Raw genomic sequence first — 23,600 nt, 5'->3', positions numbered from 1 at the left:
ATTAAAAAAAAAAATAAAAAAATATTAGATACATACTTGTTAATATCAATTTTAGTTTTAAAAACAATAAAACTAAACTCAGGTATTGTTCCGAGCAATTTTAATCAATTAATTTTAAACATTCTAATTGTTTTTTTGTTTAATAAAATATGATTTCAAAAAACTGAGAACGTCTATCGAATTGCTACTTAGACGTGTCTTTTGTTAACTCACAAAATTTTCTAAAATAGAAAATACTCTCATACTTGCAACCAAATAATGCTTAATCGTTTTTAAAGCCTGATATAATAATTCTTTATTAGTTTTTTGTTCTTTAATTTGTGGCCTTTAGGGTTTAAAACTTTTTTTTTATGTTTGAGTAGAGTAAGTTACTTCTTCAAGAAGAAGTCACACTGATTTAAATTAATATATACACTGGTATAAAAATCTAAATTAATATATATATATAAAACCTTTCTGGGAACCATTGCAGACTGATAAGATATGAAATGCTATTGAACCGATATGATTTCTAGAATCAAAACGCTTTCATCTATCTTTCATATTTGGCTATATTTGTCATTTTCTATTTCTACAGTGGAAACCGACTTTTTTCACTAAAAAACCGGTTTTCGAAATCCATAATTTTCGCCAAAAAACCGGTTTTTGAAAACCGACAAACCCTAGTGCTATCTAATTGCTGTACGAGCAGGCGTATTTTATATATAAAATAGTATGTTATAAATCCGCGTCACATAGATGTTTTTATAACATTCTTTCTAGGTTTGCTTATATGTAAAATACGCCTGATCGCACAGCAAATGCATAGACATTTTCACTGTGATACGAGTTTAGTACCAAGGAAGAATGATAAGGAAAAGTTAGAGTATGTATATTTCCATTATCAGGATAAGGAAAATTTAGGATATGTATATTTCCATTATCACTTACGTATAGCAAGTAGTCTTAGAAACAATAGCAATCTTCGACGAATGTTTCGCCTTAATATTGAAGAAACTAGGTTCCCCAGTGAGCACCGCCAATCCTCCAATCATCTCACCAGTGTATGCACTGAACATGTGAACTTCAGGAGGTCCAGGAGAGGCACCAGCTGCACCCGAGGTTCCTGCACCAGAACCACCACTCTGAGTACCCATGGACACACCTCCGGCCATACAAGGACCAGTGTTGGCCAGGGCGAGGGATGATAGAGGTCTTTGGGTTGCTGTCAGGTGTCCTGACATGACGTATATTAGACCAATTTCCTGGATAAATGGATAAAGGATGAATTTATATTTTTATATAGTCATAAAGTATTAAGTTTTTGGTAAATGTTGAATATTTTTAAAAATAAATAGTATTCTAGTGTAGAGATTCCAAAAAATTGTTTTATTTTTGTTTTTTCTTCATATATTCAATGTCTATCTATTTGCTGTGCGATCAGGCGTGTTTTACATATAAACAAGCAAGGAAGAATCTTATGATAACTGCACCATCTAGAATTCTGTTATCATATTTTATTCCTGGTTTGTTTATATGTAAAATATGCCTGATTGCACAGTAAATAGGTAGACATTTTCATGATTTTTACTACCAATATAAAATAGCCATAACAACTTTTATGACGACAAATTGTTACGGCAGAATTAAATCCTAATAAATGCCCCATTAATCCCCATTAATCCTAATAAATGCCATTGCAACATCATTCTAGATTAATAATATTTTTTATTTTTTTATTGCAGATTACTAGGAGGCTTTTTTGTGTTCACTTTTGTTCTGTACTCTTGTAACGTTTATAAATAAACTAGCAAATCCGACGAACTCCGTTTCGCCACCAGATGGTTTCGTGAGAAAGATGAAGAATTTTTTTGTTTGTTTTATATTTGAAAAGGAAAAATGTGATTTTATTATACAACAGTAATGCATTTCTTTCGATTACAAAAATGAAGTGTTTTTTAGTTGAACTTCTCTGAGTAAATGAAAGTGAATCCGCAAATTATCCGTTTCATTGAAGTGCTCTTTGGTAAACCACATTTTTTGTTTTTTGGTCTGACGTTAACACAAACAAAGCGGATGGTTTTCCAACTCGTAAACAGGCAACGAATGACTGCCTGCCATAAATAATCTATTTGAAATTTATCCCGCAAACACTAAGCGATTGGCCTTGCGACTTGTTATTGCAAACGCAAGGCAAACTGGAAATTACAATCGTTTGAAGTCAAACGGACTGTATGTCACCAAATCGCCAGAAATTTTCGATTGAATGGTGAAATTCAATGCGTGTACATCATATAAGGCACGATGCCATGCACCACTAATTTTCTTAGCTATAAACCTTGCGGAAACCGAGACCTTTCCAACGAATGCAAAATTGTCGAAATCGGTTCGTGCGTTCTGGAGTTATTTCGTCAGGAAGGAAAACCCGACTTATTTTTATATATATAGAAGATTATGAAAAAAAAACAAAAGCAAAAAAATGGATTGCTTTTTTCACGATGATTTAAAAATGCCTTGAAATTCATGCCTCAACACTAGAGTACCTCCTTAATTCAACTTTCAAATCTGAGACAAATATTACTAGATATTATGATTGTGTTTATATTAATAGATTTATAAGTATTTTTTCATAATGTAGCTGACAAACTATTATCTCATTGTCAGTGATAAAACAGTGATAGTTTGACTCGATTTAACTATTATTTATATTTGTTAAATCTCTACTCTCGTTGATTGAGTCAAATAGTTATAGTTCATGCAACTTGCCTTAATGCCAAAATACCACTTACACCTAGTTTCGGAAATGAATGAGTATATTGCAAGCATTTTAATTATCGATGGCTCTATATAATATATAATAGATTATTTTTGGATGTAGATGATTACTTAGTTAGAAAAATGGTTACAGTTTTGTTAGTAATATTAGACATGCAAATGACATTGTATAAATCTACGTAAAGTAAATATGTTAGTGATACTAGCAGCATTCGAATGTTATATTATAATTATATTAACCCCACGAAAAAAAATCCTATACCTGCTGCTGATATCTAACATGTGGCAAAAACTCTCCAATCTAAATTGAAGTAAATAAAAACAATACAGGATTAAATATATAATCTACTCAACTTATAAATTTTTTAGTATAATAAAACTAATAATTTCATTGTGACAAAATAGAAATAAACTAAAATTCATTAATTAATTGTAATAATAATAATAAAGTTAGTTATAATTTTAGAACATTAAGCAATTTGAAGAGAACCTTCACCAATATAAAGAATTATTTTCTTACACCAAAGTATGAACATTGGAAATTTATATAAGAAGACTTTAAAATAATACAAGGACAATATCATAAATAGTTATTACCTTTGCACTTTCTTCCCTCATCAGCACAGTTCCAGCACTTACGTCTCTAACTTCCACTCTGCCTTCGAGCAGACTTCTATCACCACTAAGACCTGACAAAAAGTGACAAAATAATAAAAAATTTGCCTTAAGGCACAATGCCATGCAGCCCTAGTTTATTAACTTACTCTACGGGAAGTTAATAAAAATATTCTTTTACATTCTTACCCAATTCTCTAGCAATCCCTTCAACAGCAGCCTTCATGACTTCAGCATCACAAGACGGTTGATGAGGCAACGAATCCTGAGTTCCCGTACCAGCATCACCAGTCGAGACATGGTGTTCCTGCTGTGACGAGGTCACAGTTGTGCTGCCTGTTTGGGTACCATCGAGTGATGCTGTCATATGATCAGTTGGCTGAAGAGTAGAAAAATAGAATTACGGTTAGACTTGGTCAAAGTGATAAGTTGTAATTTATTTCCATACCGTTAACGGTGGGTTAAGAAGTTGATCTAAATTTGGCATGTGTTCAGGACCTGACATAGACAACCTGTGATGAGTATCTGAAAATATAAAATATTCATATAAAAACTAATCGCTATTGAGGTATAAATTATTTATTACTAACATCCTTCGTGCCAGTCTGATGGAATTCTTGATATCCGGCTTTGACTAGGTTCATCTGCAATAGGAAAACATGTATAAATATTATACTTGTTTTATGAATTATTAATATTTAACTTCCCGAAGAAGAAGTTTATGTTTTCATAAAAAAATCCGATTCGCCAATTTTATGTTTTCTCGACGTTTCAGGCCATTCTGAATCGAATAAGACCAAATTTGGAAAAAGTTTGTGTGTGTGTATGTGTGTGAACAGATTTTTTGCCGTAAATCGACGTTTTCTCAAAAACGGCTGAACCGATTTCAAAATTTTGAAAGCCATTCGATGTATTTCGATGAGGACTAGCGTTTCTTTGTAAATCGCAGAAAAGTGAAAAAATTTTCGTTCGACCCCGGCCGTTTTCTTGATATAAAGTGTTAAAAAAAAATTTCGACGTTTATTGTGATATTTTTTACGGTAGATACCATAGTCTTATAGATCATACTAAAACATTACGGTCCTACGACAAGTCGTTTAATTTTAAAAATTCGTCAAAGTTCGCAAAAATTAGTATGGTTTTTCAGGCTTTTGTCAAAATTAAACCTTTGATCGACGTTTTCTCAAAAACACCTGAACCGATTTCAGAAATTTAAAAGCCATTTGATGCATCTCAATGAGAACTATAGTTTGTCAGTTTTGTGCGACGATCTGCCGAGCCGTCTCACGAATGAAAAAGAGATGTAACAAAATTACCAGGCCTAACATATTTCAACGACAATATACCAGACTCAAAATCAAAATAGAAATAAAAATCAAAAACTGTTCGAAAGATATTAGTTGGAAATGATACTGATTAGTTTCAAGTGAAAATCTACCGAGCCGTTTTCTTGTAACTAACTGTTGAAAAAAATTTAAGCTGATTTATGGAACTTTTTTTGAATATATATACCATGGTCTTATAGAATTTACTGAAACATTACGACCTCACAACAAGTAATTTAATTTTAGAAATTCATCATAGTTTGAGAACATGAGTAGTTTTTTTGATTTTTGTTAAAATTGAAAGTAGACAATTTACTTGGTATAACGATAGAGTACTTGGTCTTAATGAACGTACTAAACCATTAAAGTCCTATGAAAACTGGTTCAATTATAAAGATTATTGATTTGTGAAAATTTGCTTTCAGAAAATACTCCGAGTTGACGTGTTCGTTCGTATTCAATTATGTGTAATAAATCGACTCGGAATACTTTTAATCACTCATAAATTAATTTATTTTTTATTGAATAAGTCTATTATTTACACATATCGGGAAGTTCATGTAACTTGCCTCAAGACAAAATACTAATACCAACTAGTTTATACTCACGGTAGTCCTGTCTTTCCCTGGTGGTTTGTCTGGTCAATCTGTGAGAACCAGGAGAGAAACCAGCTGTCGGCATATGAGATACCTTACGTTTACCTCCAGTACTTGATGACTGCAAAATAATTTTATCAATAGCATAACACAAAAATTTATTTATTTATTTATTACACTTACAGATGTTATGAGCTCAGAACTTAATCCTAAATACTGATGAAGCGCAGTGAATGTGACTCTTTGAAGTCGTACCATTATAACCTACAAATAAAAAATAAAGAATATAAATAAATAAGATTTGTTTTAAAGAGAATTACTTTTACAATTTTTCTTATTTTATTACCTGCATGACCCGAACAAATCTATCAGGGCTGTCTTTGAAAATATCTTGAAAAGCAGACATTGGCAATTTTATAACTTGAGATGGTTCCATCGCAACTGCTGATATGGTTTTATAAGGATTAGGATGACCCTGAAAAAAAGAGATGTGTATAAGGCTAAATGCCACTTTCAACTAGGTTTTTTTTAACTTACTGTAAGCCAATCGGTAAAACTCAGGAGCGATGTAACAGAATCACCAGGCCTGACATATTTCAAAGACAATATACCAGATTCCTGTGAGGTGACTGTCACATTCAAAAGACCACTCTGGACGACGTAGACATTTTCATCAGCATCACCTAAAAAAAATAATATGTAATTAAATTTATAAATAACTAGCAAACCCGACGAACTCCGTTTCGCCACCAGATGGTTTCGTGAGAAAGATGAAAAATTTTTTTGTTTGTTTTATATTTGAAAAGGAAAAATGTGATTTTATTATACAACAGTAATGCATTTATTTCGATTACAAAAATAAAGTGTTTTTTAGTTGAACTTCTCTAAGTAAATGAAAGTGAATCCGCAAATTATCCGTTTCATTGAAGTGCTCTTTGGTAAACCACATTTTTTGTTTTATGGTCTGACGTTAACACAAACAAAGCGGATGGTTTCCTAACTCGTGAACAGGGAACGTATAACTGCCCATGTGAAAAACAATGATTTTCTAAATAATCTATTTGAAATTTATCCCGCAAACGCTAAGCGATTGGCCTTGCGACTTGTTATTGCAAACGCAAGGCGAACTGAAAATCGCAATCGTTTGAAGTCAAACAGAAGACCAGTCAGAATCATTGGTATGTCACCAAATCGCCAGCAATTTTTGATGGAATGGTGAAATTCAGTTCGTGTACATCATTATTCTTTGCGGCAAGAATTGCTCGTTGACTTAACCAAGCATAATTCTGATAATTCTCACTAATGTCATTACTCGAATTTTTAATTACGGTGCGCGAAGTTCCTACAGCTTGCATTAAGGCACGATGCCATGCACAACTAATTTTCTTAGCTATAAACCTTGCGGAGCTCGAGACCTTTCCAACGAATGCAAAATTGTCGAAATCGGTTCGTGCGTTCTGGAGTTATATCGTCAGGAAGGAAAACCCGACTTATTTTTATATATATAGAAGATTTGTTCGTTGAAATAATTGTTGGGTAATTTATTCATTTGAATTACTCATTTATGTAAATATCCGGATGTGTAAAATGTAATGGAAGTTTTTTCCCTAATAATGATGTAATTGTATCTGTTGAATACATCAGATTTTTGTCTAAATTTTAAACAATAAAGTACAAGAAAGCTAATCGACTTCTGGTCAGTATTTACTGATATCGATGTAAAAATTTGAAGCATAAATATTCCAAAGGCTTTTGCCAAATTGTTTGTAGAATGATTTCTCGAAACAGCTTCAATCCGATTATTACTTTTAAGCAAAATTTTGCAAGCTACACACTCAAAAAAAATGCATGTTTCTTTTACCTATTTGGAACAAAAACTCATCCTCCTTCAACGATACAATTTCAACATGTTTGCACAACCTCAGAAATACTGGTTTATCGAAATGTCCAAAAACTCGAATACTTTGCAACATGTACAAAGCATCAGGTGGAACGTGTGCGTCTGATATTTTTTCCTCCTCGAGATACTCTGCAGGAGGCTCCAGAACCTTAAATTAAAAACAAAAACAAAATTATCATAAACATTTGATAATAGATTTAATTATTTATCCAAAGGCATACTTTTAGGTGAACTGGAGTGTAGTCTTTTTGAAGTTGCAGCAGTCTTCGGGCAAACCTCATAACTATTTTTCGTTTTTTACCCTGTCCGCCATATGCATGGCCCGATATTGATTTCACCTGAAAATGTAATAAAAGACGTTGAAATAATGTAAAGTAAAAGTAATATTTGTGTGTCCTAGATTTTTAACTTCCCGTAGGGTAAGTTATAGTAATCGGCCGAAAATCAAAAATTTTTTTGTATGTCTTTACGTTTCAGAGTTTCTGAACATTTTGGCATACAAGAAAAAATGGATGTGTGTGTGTGTGTGTGGCTATGTGTGTGTATGTTTTGAGTGGATACAATTTTTCGTGATTACGGGAGTTTTTGAGAGAATAAACCATCCGATTTGAATGATTCGAAAAACATTCAATTCTTAATTATAGGGAAAAGTGGTGATTAGTTTCTGGCAAGGGCAGGTCCAGCTGTTTCGCAGATATGGTGCTAAATGTGCAAAAAATGGTAGTTTTTGATAGAACAAAACAATTGATTTAAATGATTCGAATAACACTTTGCTTGTTTTGACAGTGAGAAGAAACAATTAGTTTTTGAAAAACGCATTTTTCTTTTATTTAATTTTTCTTATAATTTACTATTTTTGTTAATATTCAAAATGATTAGGATATTAATTTTATTTCTAGATAAATCAATTATAGAAATAAAATTCGGATTAAAAATTCAAACAATTGTGCGTTTAGATTTTTTCTGTACGGTAGCACTATTCCAATTTTATGTAAATCATAAAAATGTAATTTCTGGTTAAAAATTCAAAAAATTACTCAAACTAAGCACAGTCTAAATGACAACCTTTTGCAAATACATTTGCAAGTGCGTTTAGACTGTTTTTTGAAGCATTTTTCCAATTTTATGTTAATAATAGAAATTTAATTTTGAGTTAAAAATTAAATAAAATATCAATGCTAAGCACAGTCTAAGTGAAAAGCTAGCGCAAATATATTTGCAAGTGCGTTTAGACTGTTTCTACACTATAGCACTTTTCGAATTTAATGTAACTTATAGACATATAATTTTGGATTAAAATTTAAAAAATTACCCAGGCTAAGCACAGTCTAAACGCCACTCTGGTACAAATGTTTACCCAAGTGCGTTTAGACTGTTTATCTACTGAAGCAATTTTCCAATTTTGTGAAAACTATTGAAAAATGTGAAAATGCCGCCAAGCTAAGCACAGTATAAGTGAAAATGTCGCACAGAATTATTTGCAAATGCGTTTAGACTGTGACTATATAGGAGCACTTTTTCAATTATGAAAATTTTTAAAAATGTAATTTTGGAAGAAATTGAAAAAATTACTCAGGCTAAGCACAGTCTAAGCGCCACTCTGGTACAAATGTTTACCCAAGTGCGTTTAGACTGCTTATGTACTGGAGAGCACTTTTCCAATTTTGTGACAACTATTGAAAAATGTAAAAATGTCGCCAAGCAAAGCACAGTATAAGTGAAAATGTCGCACAAAATTATTTGCAAATGCGTTTAGACTGTGACTATACGGAAGCACTTTTTCATTTTTTTGTGTAAATTAGGCAACTAAACTATTTTTTTGAAATTGAATTCGAAATGAAATGACGATTGTTAATGTTCTGGAGACAAATTGATTTATGATTTATGATTTACATTTGATTTGCTCAGATATAACAAGATAGCAAAAACAATGAAAGTTACAGTATTTATAATCAATTTGAAAACTAATGAAAACAAAAAATATTAAACTTTCGAATAATTCATTACGGTACGGGAAGTTTGTGCAATTTGCCTTAAGGCACTACGCCACTTGCAACTAGTTTGCTATTGAATTAGATTACTAAGGGACCGATTCTGCCGCGTAACAGACAAATGTTATGGCAAGGCCATGTTACGCTCCAATTTCCCTACATTATGCTACTGAATCATACTGAACACTGTTAAAATGTTATGTATTTGCTGTGCATTCAGGCGTTTTACACATATATTGCAACGTCACTCGTATGTTATGAAGCTGGGTCAGAAAGACCCTGTTATCTAAAATCGTTTTTTGACATTTGTGCGGGTTCTAAGTTGTGTTTTATATCTGACAACCTGCGAAAAACGCCTGACTGCACACCAACTGCATGGCTTTTGTCAAAATTTAGAACGATTTTGTATGGAAAGTTCTTCATAACATAGCCTTGCCATAACATTGGTTTGTTATGCGGCAGAATCGGTTCCTAAGAATCAATGCGTGCCTGTCCAGACGTTAAATCTATAATACAATCTGTTCAAATATCACTCATGTCTTAGTATTATTGACATTTAGATGAAATTGAATTGACTCTGACTGACCTTTCTCAGCATTCTCCTGCCGTAGTACAGCATTTTGTCTCGCTTCCGAAACCTGAGAGAGGAGTTCTGCAAACTAATACTGCTCATTGCAGACATAGGCTGCATATCTGCAGAAAAGGGAAAAAGGAATAAAAATTTAAAGAATCAAGAAATAAATAAATAAATAAATAATTGATTAAAACAGTAGAGTATCTTCAACTCTGTAGAAAGATTCAAGTTATTTGCTTTCATATAAGATTTAATGATTTTTTACAAGCGCAACTTCTATGTCCTTAGATTGTGACGTCGAAAGTTTCGATGAGCTTATTGATATACAATGTGCAAAGACTTTTTTTTTTCATTTTTATCTATTTAAATATATGAAATCTTAAAATGAAGTTCCAAAAAGAAAAAGATTGATCAACGTGTATAAAAAATATGTGTTGATACCCAGAAGTGACTTTTAAAAATTCAATCCACAAATTTTAATAGATGCGCCACATTTTGATAGACCGATTGATAAAGATACATTTATTACTTAATATAATAAGATAGAATGTTACACTGTTAATCTTCAAAAGATCAATAGTAAGGTTGAATTAGAATTTTTATTTAATAACGACTAAATTATTAACGATCGTGGAGAAACGGTAATAGAAATTGAGTGAAAATATTATAGATTGGCTGAAAATGTTATAGATTTTCTAAACATTTTATTTCAAAATGTCCAAAATTTATCTGAAGACTTAGTAAATTGATTGAAAATGCTGAAAAAAACTAACAAAGTTCTAAATTGTCTAACAATTTTGTAAATTGTATAAATTGTTCTAAATTGTCTAACAATTTTGTAAATTGTATAAAAATCTTGCGCATTATTGAAGATTGTCTATAAATGCTGCAAATTGTCTGAAAATGTCGTAGATTTTTTAAAAATGTTGTAAATTATCTGAAGTTTCTGTAAATTTCATGAAAATTTTGTAAATTTTATGAAAATTTTGTAAAAATGTGATAATGTTCTAAATTTTCTAACAACGTTGAAAGTTGTCTAAAAATCTTGCAGATTGTCTATAAATGTAGTAAATTACCCGAAGATTTTGTAAATTGTACGAAAATATTGTAAGAAATCTAAAAATGTTATAAAATGTCTAAAAATATTGTAAATTGCCTGAAAATTTTGTAAATTGTCTAAAATGTAGTAGAATGTTGTTAATGAAAATGTAGTATATTATATAAAAATCTTGTAGATTTCCTAAAAATGTTGTAGAATGCCTATAAATATGGTCTGCAAAAATTGTAGATTTTCTTAAAATGTTGTAAATTATCTAAAGATTTTGTAAAATGTTTCAAAACGTAAAAAATGTTCTAAATTATCTACAAATATTGTAGATTGTCTAAAAATGTAGTAAAATGTACGAAAATAATGTAGATTGTATAAAAACTTGTAAATTATCTGAAAAATATTATCTAATCTAAAATGTTATCTTAAGATTTTTTAAATTGTTTATAAATGTTGTAGATTGTCTGGAAATAAAGTAGATTTTAAAAATGAATATTATTTCAGGCTCTTGTCAACTTATGAAACTACTGCTAAAAACTAGCTAAAATTATTTTCAGACTGAAAATATTTTTTTTTTATCATTTTATGAATGAGCGTAAAAATAATAGATAAAAATATTAATAATAAAAACCCTAGTATTATTCAGGGTAAAGGTTCAAATTATAAGTTATATATTCATTTATATTTTATATATGTATAAGTATAAGTAAAATTCTTATTTTTAACCACAGGTTTAAAATTTCGTTATTAAACATTTTTTTAGCATTTCTTAAATAATGCAATGAATAAGTAAAACTTAAATATATTAAGTATATATATATATATATATATATATATATATATTATTTATAAAATGTTACTTACCGCTTTGTTTAGCCTTATTTAAATATGCAATTGAGATCACAACTAAAGCGAAGAAAAATATCACAATACATGACACGACAGTCTGAAACAAAAAAAAATATATTAATTATTTTAAATATTAAAATTTAAATAAAATTATGTGTATATATTTATAATAAAAATACAGATAAATGAAATAAAAAAACTTTAATTTTGTACGTTTCGACACTGTATGTGTGTCATCATTCACCAAGAACATATAGTCCAAGAGTAATAAATATATTCTTGGGTTTTCTTGATAAAATATTATCTTTATTTTGGAAATTTTATCCAAATTGTTAAAATGGAATATGTTAAGATATTCATGATGTTCTTATTTATTTTGTACGTTTCGACACTTTTTGTGCGTCATCATTCAGCAAAACCATATAAAAAAGTCCAAAGGTAATACTCTAATACTAATATTTTTGAGATTTCTTGAGCAACATATTTCTTTATTCTGCCAATTTCAGCCAAATTTCCTTAATGAAATATGCTAAAGTATGATTTTGTTCTTGTTTATTTGGTACGTTTCGACACTTTATATATGTCATCATTCAACAAAGCCATATGGAGAAAAGTTTAAGAGCAGTAAAGATATTCTTGAGAAACATATTCTCTTTATTTTGGCAACTTCAGCCGAACTGCCCAAATACAATATGCTACAATATTATTTTGTTATTATTTATTTTGTACGTTTCGACACTGTATGTGTGTCATCATTCAGCAAGATTTCTTATTTATTTGGTACGTTTCGACGCTGTATGTGTGTCATCATTCAGCAAGTCAATATATTTTTAAAAATTCTTGAAATATATTCTCTTTATTCTGGCAATTTCAGCCAAATTAAAATTAAATTAAATTAATAATATTATGTAATTTGTAGAAATGTGAAAAATTTAAAAAATATTTCAACGTCAAACAAACACTATTAGCAATTTTATTTTTAATTAACTTACATAAAACAATCTAACTTACATAAAGTGACATGATTTATTTTTTATGTGTGTTTGTATTAATATATTATTACATTTAGATCACTTTGTGAATGAAATATTTGCAATATGACTGTAATAAATAAATAAAAAAAAAACTTACATGAGGCAAAACAAATTCGCTCTATTTTTTTAGAAACTAAACCATTTTCTGCCTATTACAACTTTTTACTGCACACATAAAACATTACAAAAACAATTCAAACAAAAAATACACCTTATTGAGTGTATGTATGTCATCAAATGAATAATAAATATAATATCCTCACAAAAGTCGAAAATTACACACTGCAACCATATAATAATTTCAGTTCAAACAAGTACCTACGATTAAGTTTATATTATTTTTTCCATGTTTGTTTTGTTTTTCGTGAATATTTTATAAACATGAGAAAATTACAAATTAAAAGTCGTCGTCACTGAAATTGTATGTGGTTAAGGTCAGAGAAAAAGGTCAGCAAACCGAAACTGGGCGATCGTTATCAACATTGAACTTGAAAAAGTCATATGATGATGATAATATTATAATTTGACATTGGGAAAAGAAATTGGGTCGATGGGGAAAAATAGTGCTGAGTTGCAGGAATAAAGCTGCTGCATCAGCACATTGTTGAACTTGAGAAGATCAGCCAAAGTAGAAATAGTGTGAGGTCTATTTATGCATCGAGATTCATATATAAATAAATCGTACAGTGAATATTATAAAGAGTCCGCTATCTAACTTTTCTATTCATTTTTTTTCATTATTTACCGTTATTAATATACAGTAGTTTTTCTATAGCCTTTTCAAAAAAGCGAACTTTTGGCGAATCCTCTGACGGTTGAAATAATCTACATTGTATTTTAATATTTATTAACTTCCCGTAGGGTAGTTATAGTAATGAGCCGAAAATCGAAAATGAAATTTTTTGCATATCTTCACGTTTCAGAGGTTTCTAAACTTCTTGGCATACTTCAGAAAAAATTGATAGTGTTACTGATTCGGTTTACAGGTTGGACTGCAATGATTGCAATAGTTGTTACATTGGGGAAAGTTCCCAATATATACTCGTACACCCAATATAATTCTAGAAACCCAAATCAATACAAAACCATGCTATCAGAACATATGATTAACCTTAAACCATACTTTTACCATGACAAATCCTACCATCCTGTACATTGGAAAAAAATGTGACCTTAGAAAGATAGTTGAGTCGTTACTTATATCCCTTAAGGGGATATTCTAGTGTAGAAGTTCAAAAAAATCGATTATTTTTTATTTCATATTTACAAAGTTTAACTATCTAAGAATATGGGTACGAGAAGGTTTTTGAAAATTTGTATTATTTTCGGAGATAAAGGCATTTTACTGACTCGGTCTCCATACTCGTTTGGCTTCGTGCAAAACTTTAAATGCGTTTTTCTCAGAGCAGACTTTTTCAGTACTGTTGACACGATTTCTCGAGTTCTACTCGACCGATTCACTTGAAATGTTCAGAGAGTTGTTTATAGAACTATCTATAGCCCGAACTAGCATCCTCCCCAAATTCCAATTTTTACTATATTTAAAAAATTCGAGAAATTCAAAAAACAATAAAAAAGACACTTTTTTTTAAACAGTCGCCAATTTGTGAAAAAAATTTTCTTTTACTCATCGCTAGTTCGGGCGATTGCAACATCATTGTAGATTAATAATCGTTTTATTTTTTACATTTCCGATGGCTAGGAGGGCTGAAATCGTGACAAGACTGAGGTGCCGATTTTTTGAGACCCCTCACTTCATCAGCTGCCAGTTTCTTCAATTTTCAACTTTTTTTTTTAAATTTCCTTTTGTATTTTAATAATATTAATAAACAAGTGGTAAAAAAATGGATAGTAAAAACATTCATTGCTTTCTTTTACGACACTTTAAAAATGATCTAAAAATCATCGCTCTACACTAGAATACCCCCTTAATACTTCTTGTGTCAACAAACGTAATTCCTCTCATCTCATACATAACAGTTACAAAATCATTATAAATTTCATGAAAAGTAATTCTTTTTCAGTGTTAGAATCCCTTCTCCGTTTCTCATTCCTCTTTTGTTTCTCACACCCCGCTCCCACTCACTCGCCACACGTGCTTCGTAACCTTGATCAATGTTTATAATGCAATGCTATTGAACGCATACAATATAGAAGGGCAATATGTGCTCCTTTAATTCCTCGTTTATTAAAATATTAATATATTATTCATTTACACAATTTAGTGTTCAATAAATTGTACATATTTCATTTTTTTCTGTTGTTTTTCCTGGTTTGGTATGTATATAATTTTCTCTTTTCTTCATATATTTATATTTATTATCAACTTTTGTATTTATCTAATATGTTTTTTAGATTACTGAATGATGACACACATGAAGTGTCGAAACGTGTAATGGAATAAAAAAAGTTCTATTTAATCTTTCAAAAATATTCAAATATATATATATATATATATATATATATATATATATATATATATATATTATGTATATTATGTTTTAGTACTGTGTCAAACTATAAGTGATAGTTGGTATTTTTTGTATTTTCAAAAATTAAATGTAATTTAAATAAAAGATTAAAGAATATGCAGTATGTAAGTAACTGTATTGAAATTACACTGAAGATGAGGCATACCATGGTTTCGAAACGTCTGTAATTACCAAATAAAGTGTCTGTTAAAAATCTGAATGCTGTATTGTTCATATTTAACATTTAATATATATATATATATATATATATATATATATATATATATATATATATACTAGCTGACCCGGCAAACATTGTTTTGCTAAGTAAGGTATATTCTAAACAATTTCTAGAGAATCAAAAATATTAATAATTTAAGTGTATAAGAATCCGAAATGCGTTGTTTGAATGCTATATACAATGAGGTATTATAAAAACAATTAACCCTATTAGTTTCTCTATATTTTGTCAACACAATCAAACTCGTATATATATATATATATATATATATATATATATAAATTTAATTATCTTTATATTAAAATTAATCGAAATAAATTGATGGAGCATGTAAACAAATTTATATACGTATGATATGCGCGTGTTTTTCTTCGTAATTTTAATACACGTGCGTCGGTTATATTTAGATACGCGTAGTATATATTTTATGTAGGTATGTAATAAGACAGATCTTGTATTCAGTAGTAAACAAATTATTGAAAATTTTCAAATAACTTTGTTTTCTACACTTTTTGTTTACATGCTGGACTTGTCAACAAAGTGTAATCTTGTGATTATGTAACTTTATTGATATAATATAAAGCAAAAGATTTAAAAATTAAGGGATCAATTTTGCCGCATAACAGACAATGTTATGGCAAGGCCATGTAACGGTCCAACTTGCATACATTATGCTACTGAATCATACTCAATACTATCAAAATGTCATGTATTTGCTGTGCATTCGGGCGTTTTACACATAAACTGCAACGTCACTCGTATGTTATGGAGCTGGGTCAGAAAGATCCTGTTATCCAAGATCGTTTTTTTGACATTTGTGCGGTTTCTGAGAAAATCGCCCGACTGCACAGTAACCACATGGCTGTTGTCAATATTTATAACAAATTTGTATGGAAAGTTTTTCATAACATAGCCTTGCCAAAACATTCGTCTGTTATGCGGCAGAATCGGTCCCTAAAATTCAATGAAATAATTCATGATTTAACCAAATACTCTAGAATTGTATGAACGAGTTACCTATATTGCGTTATAATTTATGATAGTTGAAAGCGGATGCGCGTGCACGCGCCGATTTAATTATGTTTACAAGTTTTTAAATTGTTTTCAGTCAAATTTTAATAGATTGAGATGTCCATAACCGTTTAAAATATAGATTAGATAAGTCTTTAAGGTAATCTTCCATGATTTATAAGATTAGAATTGAAGCAATGATGGAAGTTGATATATGTAGTATAAATAGTACAAACAACAGAAATCCGATATTCCGCGAAAGGGAAAACTACCAAGGTCTCATATTGATTTCACTTATTTTTGCAACAGAAACGTTTCATATGAAACGCGAGCATATTATGCACATCCGACACGCCAACATTTCATATCGTATCGTGAAATTGGTTTTATATTTATTTCATTTGAAACAGAAACTAGTTGGTATTGGTATTTTGCCTTGAGGCAAGTTACAAAAACTTTCCGATATGTGTAAATGATCGACTTAACCAATGAAAAATAAATTAATTTATGAGTTACTAATAGTAATCCGAGTGGATTTATTACACATAATTGAAAACGAACGAGCACGTTAACTCGGAGTATTTTCTAAAAGCAGATTTTCAAAAATAAACAATTTTTATAATTGAACCAGTTTCCGTAGGACTTTAATGGTTTAGTATGTTCATTAAGACCAAGTACCAAATCGTCTAATTTTAACTTTAACAAGCGTCAAAAAAACTTCTAATTTTCTCAAACTTTGATGAATTTTTACAATTAAACTATACTTGTTGTAAAGCCGTCATATTTCAGTAAAAAGTTCCATAAAAATCGTCTTAAATTTTTTTTTCAACAGTTAATTACAAGAAAACGGCTCGGTGGATTTTCACCTAAAACTAATCAGCATCATTCCCAACTAATATCTTTCGAACAGTTTTTGATTTTTTCAAATCGAATAGGTAGTATGAGCGTAAATGTGGATGGTAAGTTTAACACTTTTTTTCAAATTACAAAGAAACGGTTCGGCCGATCGCAGCGCAAAAACTGACAAATATTAGTCCTCATCGAGATACATCAAAATGGCTTTTAAATTTGAAATCGGTACAGCCATTTTTGAGAAAACCTCTATTTACGGCAAAAAATCTGTTCACACGCACATACATACTTAATTTGGACTCATTCGATTCAGAATAGCTTGAAACGTCGAGAAAACATAAAATTAGCGAATCGGATTTTTTTATGAAAACTTAAACTTCTTAATTTCTCCTTTAATATAATTTAATTAATAAGTTAATATTTGGTCTTATTATTTAACATAAACAAAAAATATTTCCTAGAATAAGCTACGAAAATTTCATTAGATCTTTTCTTTGCTATCACTCTTTTATATTGTCATTTTAATTCATAGAAAATTTTTAATATCATCAATCAGAACTTTGAGATTGTATATAAGAGCTAACAATAGAGTAGAGGAAAAATTCAAATCTCAAAAACAAGTAAAACAAGGTATTTTTAATGATACTATTTTAAAGTAGAGGACAAAATATGTGTAACCAGCCAGCGTCCTAAATAAGGCGTCGTCAATTTAGGAATTTGTCAAATTTTTAACAAAAGTTTTTTTTCTATTTAAGCACTGTTGTTTAGTGTACGACACCTGGATACCATTTTTAAGTTGTTTTATAATATGTATTGTTATTTTTAAGTTAATTTCAAGAATTTGCCTTAAGGCAATTTGCTGGAAGTTCCCGTATCGTAATGAAATATTAGAGGAATTTCAATTATGTTCAAATAAATTATTATAAATATTGTAACTTTCATTATTCTTATTTGAATGACAAAATATAAGAATTTTTAAATTGGATGACAAATAACACTTGATCAAGCGAAATTAGAATGAAGAACCTAATCTCATATTTCTAAGCATTATGTAAAATCATATCAAGTATATAAGTTTCTTCGGAAAAAAAATTTTGAATCATTTGACTTGGATGCTTATTTCTCTCAAAATCTGCCATTTTTGCACATTTAACATCAAATCTCTGAAACAGCTGGACCTGCCTTTGCCAAAAACTAATCACCACGTCCCCTAATCAATAGAAATTGAATGCTTTTCGAATCATTCAAAATGTTCAATTTTGCTTTTTGGACAATTACTATAACTTACCCCACCGGGAAGTTATTATTATAATTGAACTACAATAAAAACACAAATCCAAATAAAAATCATACAAAAAAATCACAAAATATATTTTATTATTTTATACGTAAATTTTACATGTAAAATTATACCAGTATGAAAAAGTGAACGCACGCAAATATAATAACCATAATATCTAACACGGATTATTCTCATACACGTTCCGAACGTTTTTGTTTAGAACAATTAGCTCGCGTTGAGTTTTTATCAATTAATACGTTGGAATTTTTGCGTTTTCAGGATAAAAAAATATGTATATATGTAATAATAGCACGCATACATATTATGTTGCATAACTGGAATTCCGAGACAAAAAATGTTTTAGTTATTTCCAGTGAAAAGGTCAAGAGTCGGGTCTAATGATTTAATTGACGTAGAATAAGAGTGCGTTGATAAATGTGAATGTTTTTTTGCGTCATAATAATATTATGATCAGAATATACTCGTTTATGTGCTATGTTCTAATTCTGGTACATGTAGGATTTAAATTACAAATTTGTGAATTGCTTTAAGGGAATATTCTAGTGTAGAAATTCAAAAAAATCGATTATTTTTTATTTCATATTTTCAAAGTTTAACTATTTAAGAATATGGTTACGAGAAGGTTTTTGAAAATTTGAATTATTTTCGGAGATATAGGCATTTTACTGACTCGGTCTCCATACTGGCTTGGATTCACGCAAAACTTTAAATGCGTTTTTCTCAGAACAGACTTTTTCAGTACTGTTGACACGATTTCTCGAGTTTTACTCAACCGATTTACTTGAAATGTTCAAAGAGTCTTGTTTATAGACCTATCTATAGCCCGAACTAGGATTATCCCCAAATTCCAATTTTTACTATTTTTAAAAAATTCGTGAAACTCAAAAAACAGTAAAAAAAACACTTTATTTCAAACAGTCGCCAATTTGTAAAAACAATTTTTTTTTACTCATCGCTAGTTCGGGCGATTGCGACATCATTGTAGATTAATAATATTTTTAGTTTTTGCATTTCCGATGGCTAGGAGGGCTGAAATCATGTCAAGACTGAGGTGCCAATTTTTTGAGACAACCCACTTCATCAGCTGCCAGTTTTTACAATTTTTAACTTTTTCATTTTTTAATTTTTGTTTTGTATTTTAATAATATTAATAAACAAGTGGTAAAAATGGATAGTAAAAACACTCATTGCTTTCTTTTACGACACTTTAAAAATGATCTAAAATTTTTCGCTCTACACTAGAATACCTCCTTAAAAAATAATCACTTAATTTAGCATGACGAAATTTATAAGATTTTCGTCATAATTCGTCTTTGCAGCAAACGTAACTTTTTTGACCAAACAAAATTAGCACAGTCAAGTTGCAAAACAATCGGTCTCTAATTATTTGCTTTAGGGGGTTTTCAATTATCACGTGAGGTTTTTGGGCGAGGGGGAGGGGTTGATAGAAAATCAAAAAATATCACGTGGTGCAGGAAGTCTACCCCTCCCGTAAGATATCACGTGTATTTATTGTTTACCTGCATTTTTTGAAAAAATCCAACACAACATTTTCAAAAAAAAAAAAAAATAAAATTACAACTAAAAATACACATGATATTAGTGGGGGGCGTAATTTTGAATATCACAACGTATAACCAAAAGGAAAAAAAAGTCCAAAAATTCTTGAAAAATCGATCACGTGATTAATGGACACTCCCTTACCATCATGGCTAATTTCTTTCTTGAAAACGTTGGATTTAATTTTTGCGTCAATTTAAAAAATAGTGAATAATGGTACATAATACATTTGCAATTTTTGAAACAATCTATTCAGCCACTTGAAACATCTAAATCTGTGAGTCTTCGGCAACTTCACACACTTATTGGTATATCATAAGACCACTTTTATGGGTAGTTTTAAAATTCGGGATTGATGAAGCCAACTAAACCACTTTTTTAAGGATTTTTATACACCCTCCCCCTTGGTGATATTCAAAGTAACCCCCTCCCCCACCAAACATCACGTGTATTTTTAGTTACGAGAAAAAAATGGTAAAATTTTGGATTTCTTTTGAAAATATTTGGATTTTTTTTTTAAATTCTGGTAAAAAATAAACAGACGTGATATCTTACTATCCCCCTCCCCCATGTGATATTTCATGATTTTTTGCAAACCCACCCCCTACCCCCAGAAAATCTCACGTGATTAATGAACGCCTCTAATAAACAGCTAACTGACAAAGTTTTATTTGTGTGTTACGACTTTTTATCGAAATCTTTCAATAACTCATTTTTTTATTGAATGAATTATTTTAATTTTATTCAAGTACCTTTGACTTCAGTTTGTTAAAAATCGTATTAAGCGTTAAGAATACATATATAAAAGTGCAGCGACTGGCATATTATGTGAACGAGATTTTAATATATAATATTATGACTATTATTTATTATCACGGTTTCATTATTTTTATTATATTTTCAAAATCAGCTGACCGAATTCTAATTTCGCGATCGTAAAGCCTTGGCGCGGAATTTACGTAATGCGTCTGACCGGTCGACGATTAAAAAAACACCAGGAAATCAATTTGAATTCGTTAATCGGACGACAACGAATTCGATTTGCATATTTTTTGTTGATGACCGAAGAAAAGTATGTCAAATATGTGTCTCATTGGAGACATTATGATATAATAATCAGATATATAATAAAATAATAGTAATAGATTTAAGATGTATATGTATAGAACACCAGCCTTCGGATTTATTTGCAAACGGCAAAGCATGAGGGTCACTGATACTATGTTTGCGAAAGAGTCTAGCACAATGCATTGCATAGAATAATATTATCACTTTATTTGATAATTAAATATTTTGCTGTGATAAGTCCTCTAATGTTCACTACGTACGAAATTTATTTGCTTAGATATTGCTCAATATTGCCTTTAGCAAAGGTTAAGGTTAACTTTATTTATTTAAAAAATATTAAATTCTTATGAAAATTTAAAACAAATCTAAATTTAAGTATTTTCATTTTTCATTCCAAATTATACAATCAGAATAATTGACAGGGCTTTATAATATAGAGATTCGTGTTAATTACTGTATTGTAACAGCAAAATTGAAAATAAATAAAATTTAAGCAAACAAAAAGATGATAAAAATTGTGATATCAATTCATTTCTAAATGCTAATTGCAATGACAAACCGATCATGTGATATATGAAGTATGAAGTAAGCATCACGAGTGTTATCACCATATTGCTAATAAACATTATTCAAAATTGTTATTTGATGTATTTACTTTTACTTAAATGCCATCTTATACAGTAGCAAATAAGTTTTACTTCAATCGCGTGTGATTCTACGCGCACTTTTTTTTTAAATAGGTTGGAGATATTTAAAAGCTTCCAAGTAAAAATTTTTCCTCTATGTTTCCTAAATGTTAAAGGGTTGCAAGATGGAAATATTGTCATCTGATAACACTGACATTAGCATAACAGGAATAAGGTGGTTGATGTTACCATGGAAATATGAAGAGTTGGCCCAAAATTTTTGCTAAATAAATTAATAAATCAAATAAAATTTTAACTGATAAGGTATCAAAAAGAATGACAAGTGATTTGATCTCTAAAATGATGTGAAAATGTAGGGTTGTGTGTATTTCTTAATTGTAAAATAAAATAGAGAAATAGTTCATAAAAACAGAGGTGGTATGGAAAATAGATGTCATCCGATTCCCTATTGAATATGAATATAAAATTTTATAAAAATAATATTTGAGAAACTACTTTATTACTTCCAGTAAGATAAGACCGTCTGAATAAAAGAAGTCTATAGAGTACATTTATATAGGTGTGATATTTTAGGTGTATTATGGTTTATGTATATGATAGTATGAAGTAGATCCTCGTTAGGATCACTCTTAAATCTATTTGAATTTCAAATTATTAATTTATAAGTTTTAGAAATTATTAATTCGTACAAATATTTTTAATAATATTAGTCCAATGAAACTCAAACAAAAATTAAAAAATAATAATAAATTAGTTCTAAGATTTTGTTATAAAATTCCTAGCTTTGGGAAGAACTCTAGGATATTTTTCGATGTAAATATATATATGTAAGAATATATATTAATTTTGATGCTCAAATATGTGAGAATATCCTATGGTATATACATCAAATAAAAATTGTAAAAATTTATTAAACCTTTATTCCCAAATTTTTTATTATAAAGGGTCCGCCATATAACTTTTTTCATTGGGAGCAATTCAGAATTTTTTAACAGCCATTTAAAAGTTAGTCGGCCATTTCAATGAAATTATTTTCGATTATTAACCAGAAGGATTGCACTTTCAAATAGAAAATATTTAGATTGAGAAAATATTCAGTAGTTTATATATAGCATTTTCAAAAAAAAAGTTATCTGACGGACCCTATAGCATACCAATTAATATTATCCCAAGAGTCATCTATCAATTAGCACAACAAAAATCAGATTGATTATCACTATGCATATTTCACACACAAAAAATAACTTTAAAATTAAAAAATTTAAAATTCAACATTTTTAAATAAAGTATAATGAACTAACTTCTTCTAGACTGACAAAAGAGAATGTCACATATTGTTTTTCAAGTGTGAACGAACCGCCTGACGCATAATAAATATATTGATCTATTTCATTATTTTTGTTGTCTAAGGTCAATGTAATTGTTTACATATTATGCAAGAAAAATTAAACCGGATTCTACCTAAAGTTCCGTACCGATACTTCATTTGTTATGTTTTTGGGGGTATTCTAGTCTAGAGGTATGAATTTTATGTGATTTTTGAAAGGCTGTAAAAAAATACAAAGAAGATTATTACTAACAATGTTTCTCATGTTTTAGGAATACAGAAAAAAATAAAATTTAAAAACAGTCCAAAAGTTTTATTACTAGACTGGGGATTAAGAGGAGATCTCAAAAATGGTCACGTGACCTAAAAGGATTATTAATCTAGAATAATGTCGCAATTGTATGAACTACGGGCATGTTGAAGAAAACTGTTTT

At 29.6% G+C, this 23,600-nt stretch overlaps 1 protein-coding gene across 2 annotated transcripts in view; it reads right to left on the bottom strand.

Moving 5' to 3' along the window:
• Positions 1-23,600, bottom strand: part of LOC113370980 (neuropathy target esterase sws) — a 64,876-nt gene that overhangs the window by 23,382 nt on the left and 17,894 nt on the right. For both annotated transcript variants that reach the window (XM_026611645.1, XM_026611650.1), the window contains exons 2-15: positions 11,668-11,749; positions 9,768-9,874; positions 7,412-7,528; positions 7,152-7,338; positions 5,828-5,973; positions 5,637-5,765; positions 5,474-5,554; positions 5,303-5,411; positions 3,960-4,013; positions 3,818-3,894; positions 3,559-3,748; positions 3,352-3,443; positions 3,017-3,055; positions 931-1,244 (exon numbers count right to left, since the gene is read on the bottom strand). In XM_026611645.1, coding sequence (XP_026467430.1) covers positions 931-1,244; positions 3,017-3,055; positions 3,352-3,443; positions 3,559-3,748; positions 3,818-3,894; positions 3,960-4,013; positions 5,303-5,411; positions 5,474-5,554; positions 5,637-5,765; positions 5,828-5,973; positions 7,152-7,338; positions 7,412-7,528; positions 9,768-9,874; positions 11,668-11,749 — 1,724 coding nt within the window. The remainder of the gene's footprint in view (positions 1-930; positions 1,245-3,016; positions 3,056-3,351; positions 3,444-3,558; positions 3,749-3,817; positions 3,895-3,959; positions 4,014-5,302; positions 5,412-5,473; positions 5,555-5,636; positions 5,766-5,827; positions 5,974-7,151; positions 7,339-7,411; positions 7,529-9,767; positions 9,875-11,667; positions 11,750-23,600) is intronic.

Source organism: Ctenocephalides felis, unplaced genomic scaffold (genome assembly GCF_003426905.1).
Source record: "Ctenocephalides felis isolate EL2017-DRISC unplaced genomic scaffold, ASM342690v1 CF-g0.4_SCAFFOLD_00845, whole genome shotgun sequence".
In the NCBI taxonomy this organism is placed as follows: domain Eukaryota; kingdom Metazoa; phylum Arthropoda; class Insecta; order Siphonaptera; family Pulicidae; genus Ctenocephalides; species Ctenocephalides felis.
This window is presented reverse-complemented; position numbering and strand designations above follow the sequence as displayed.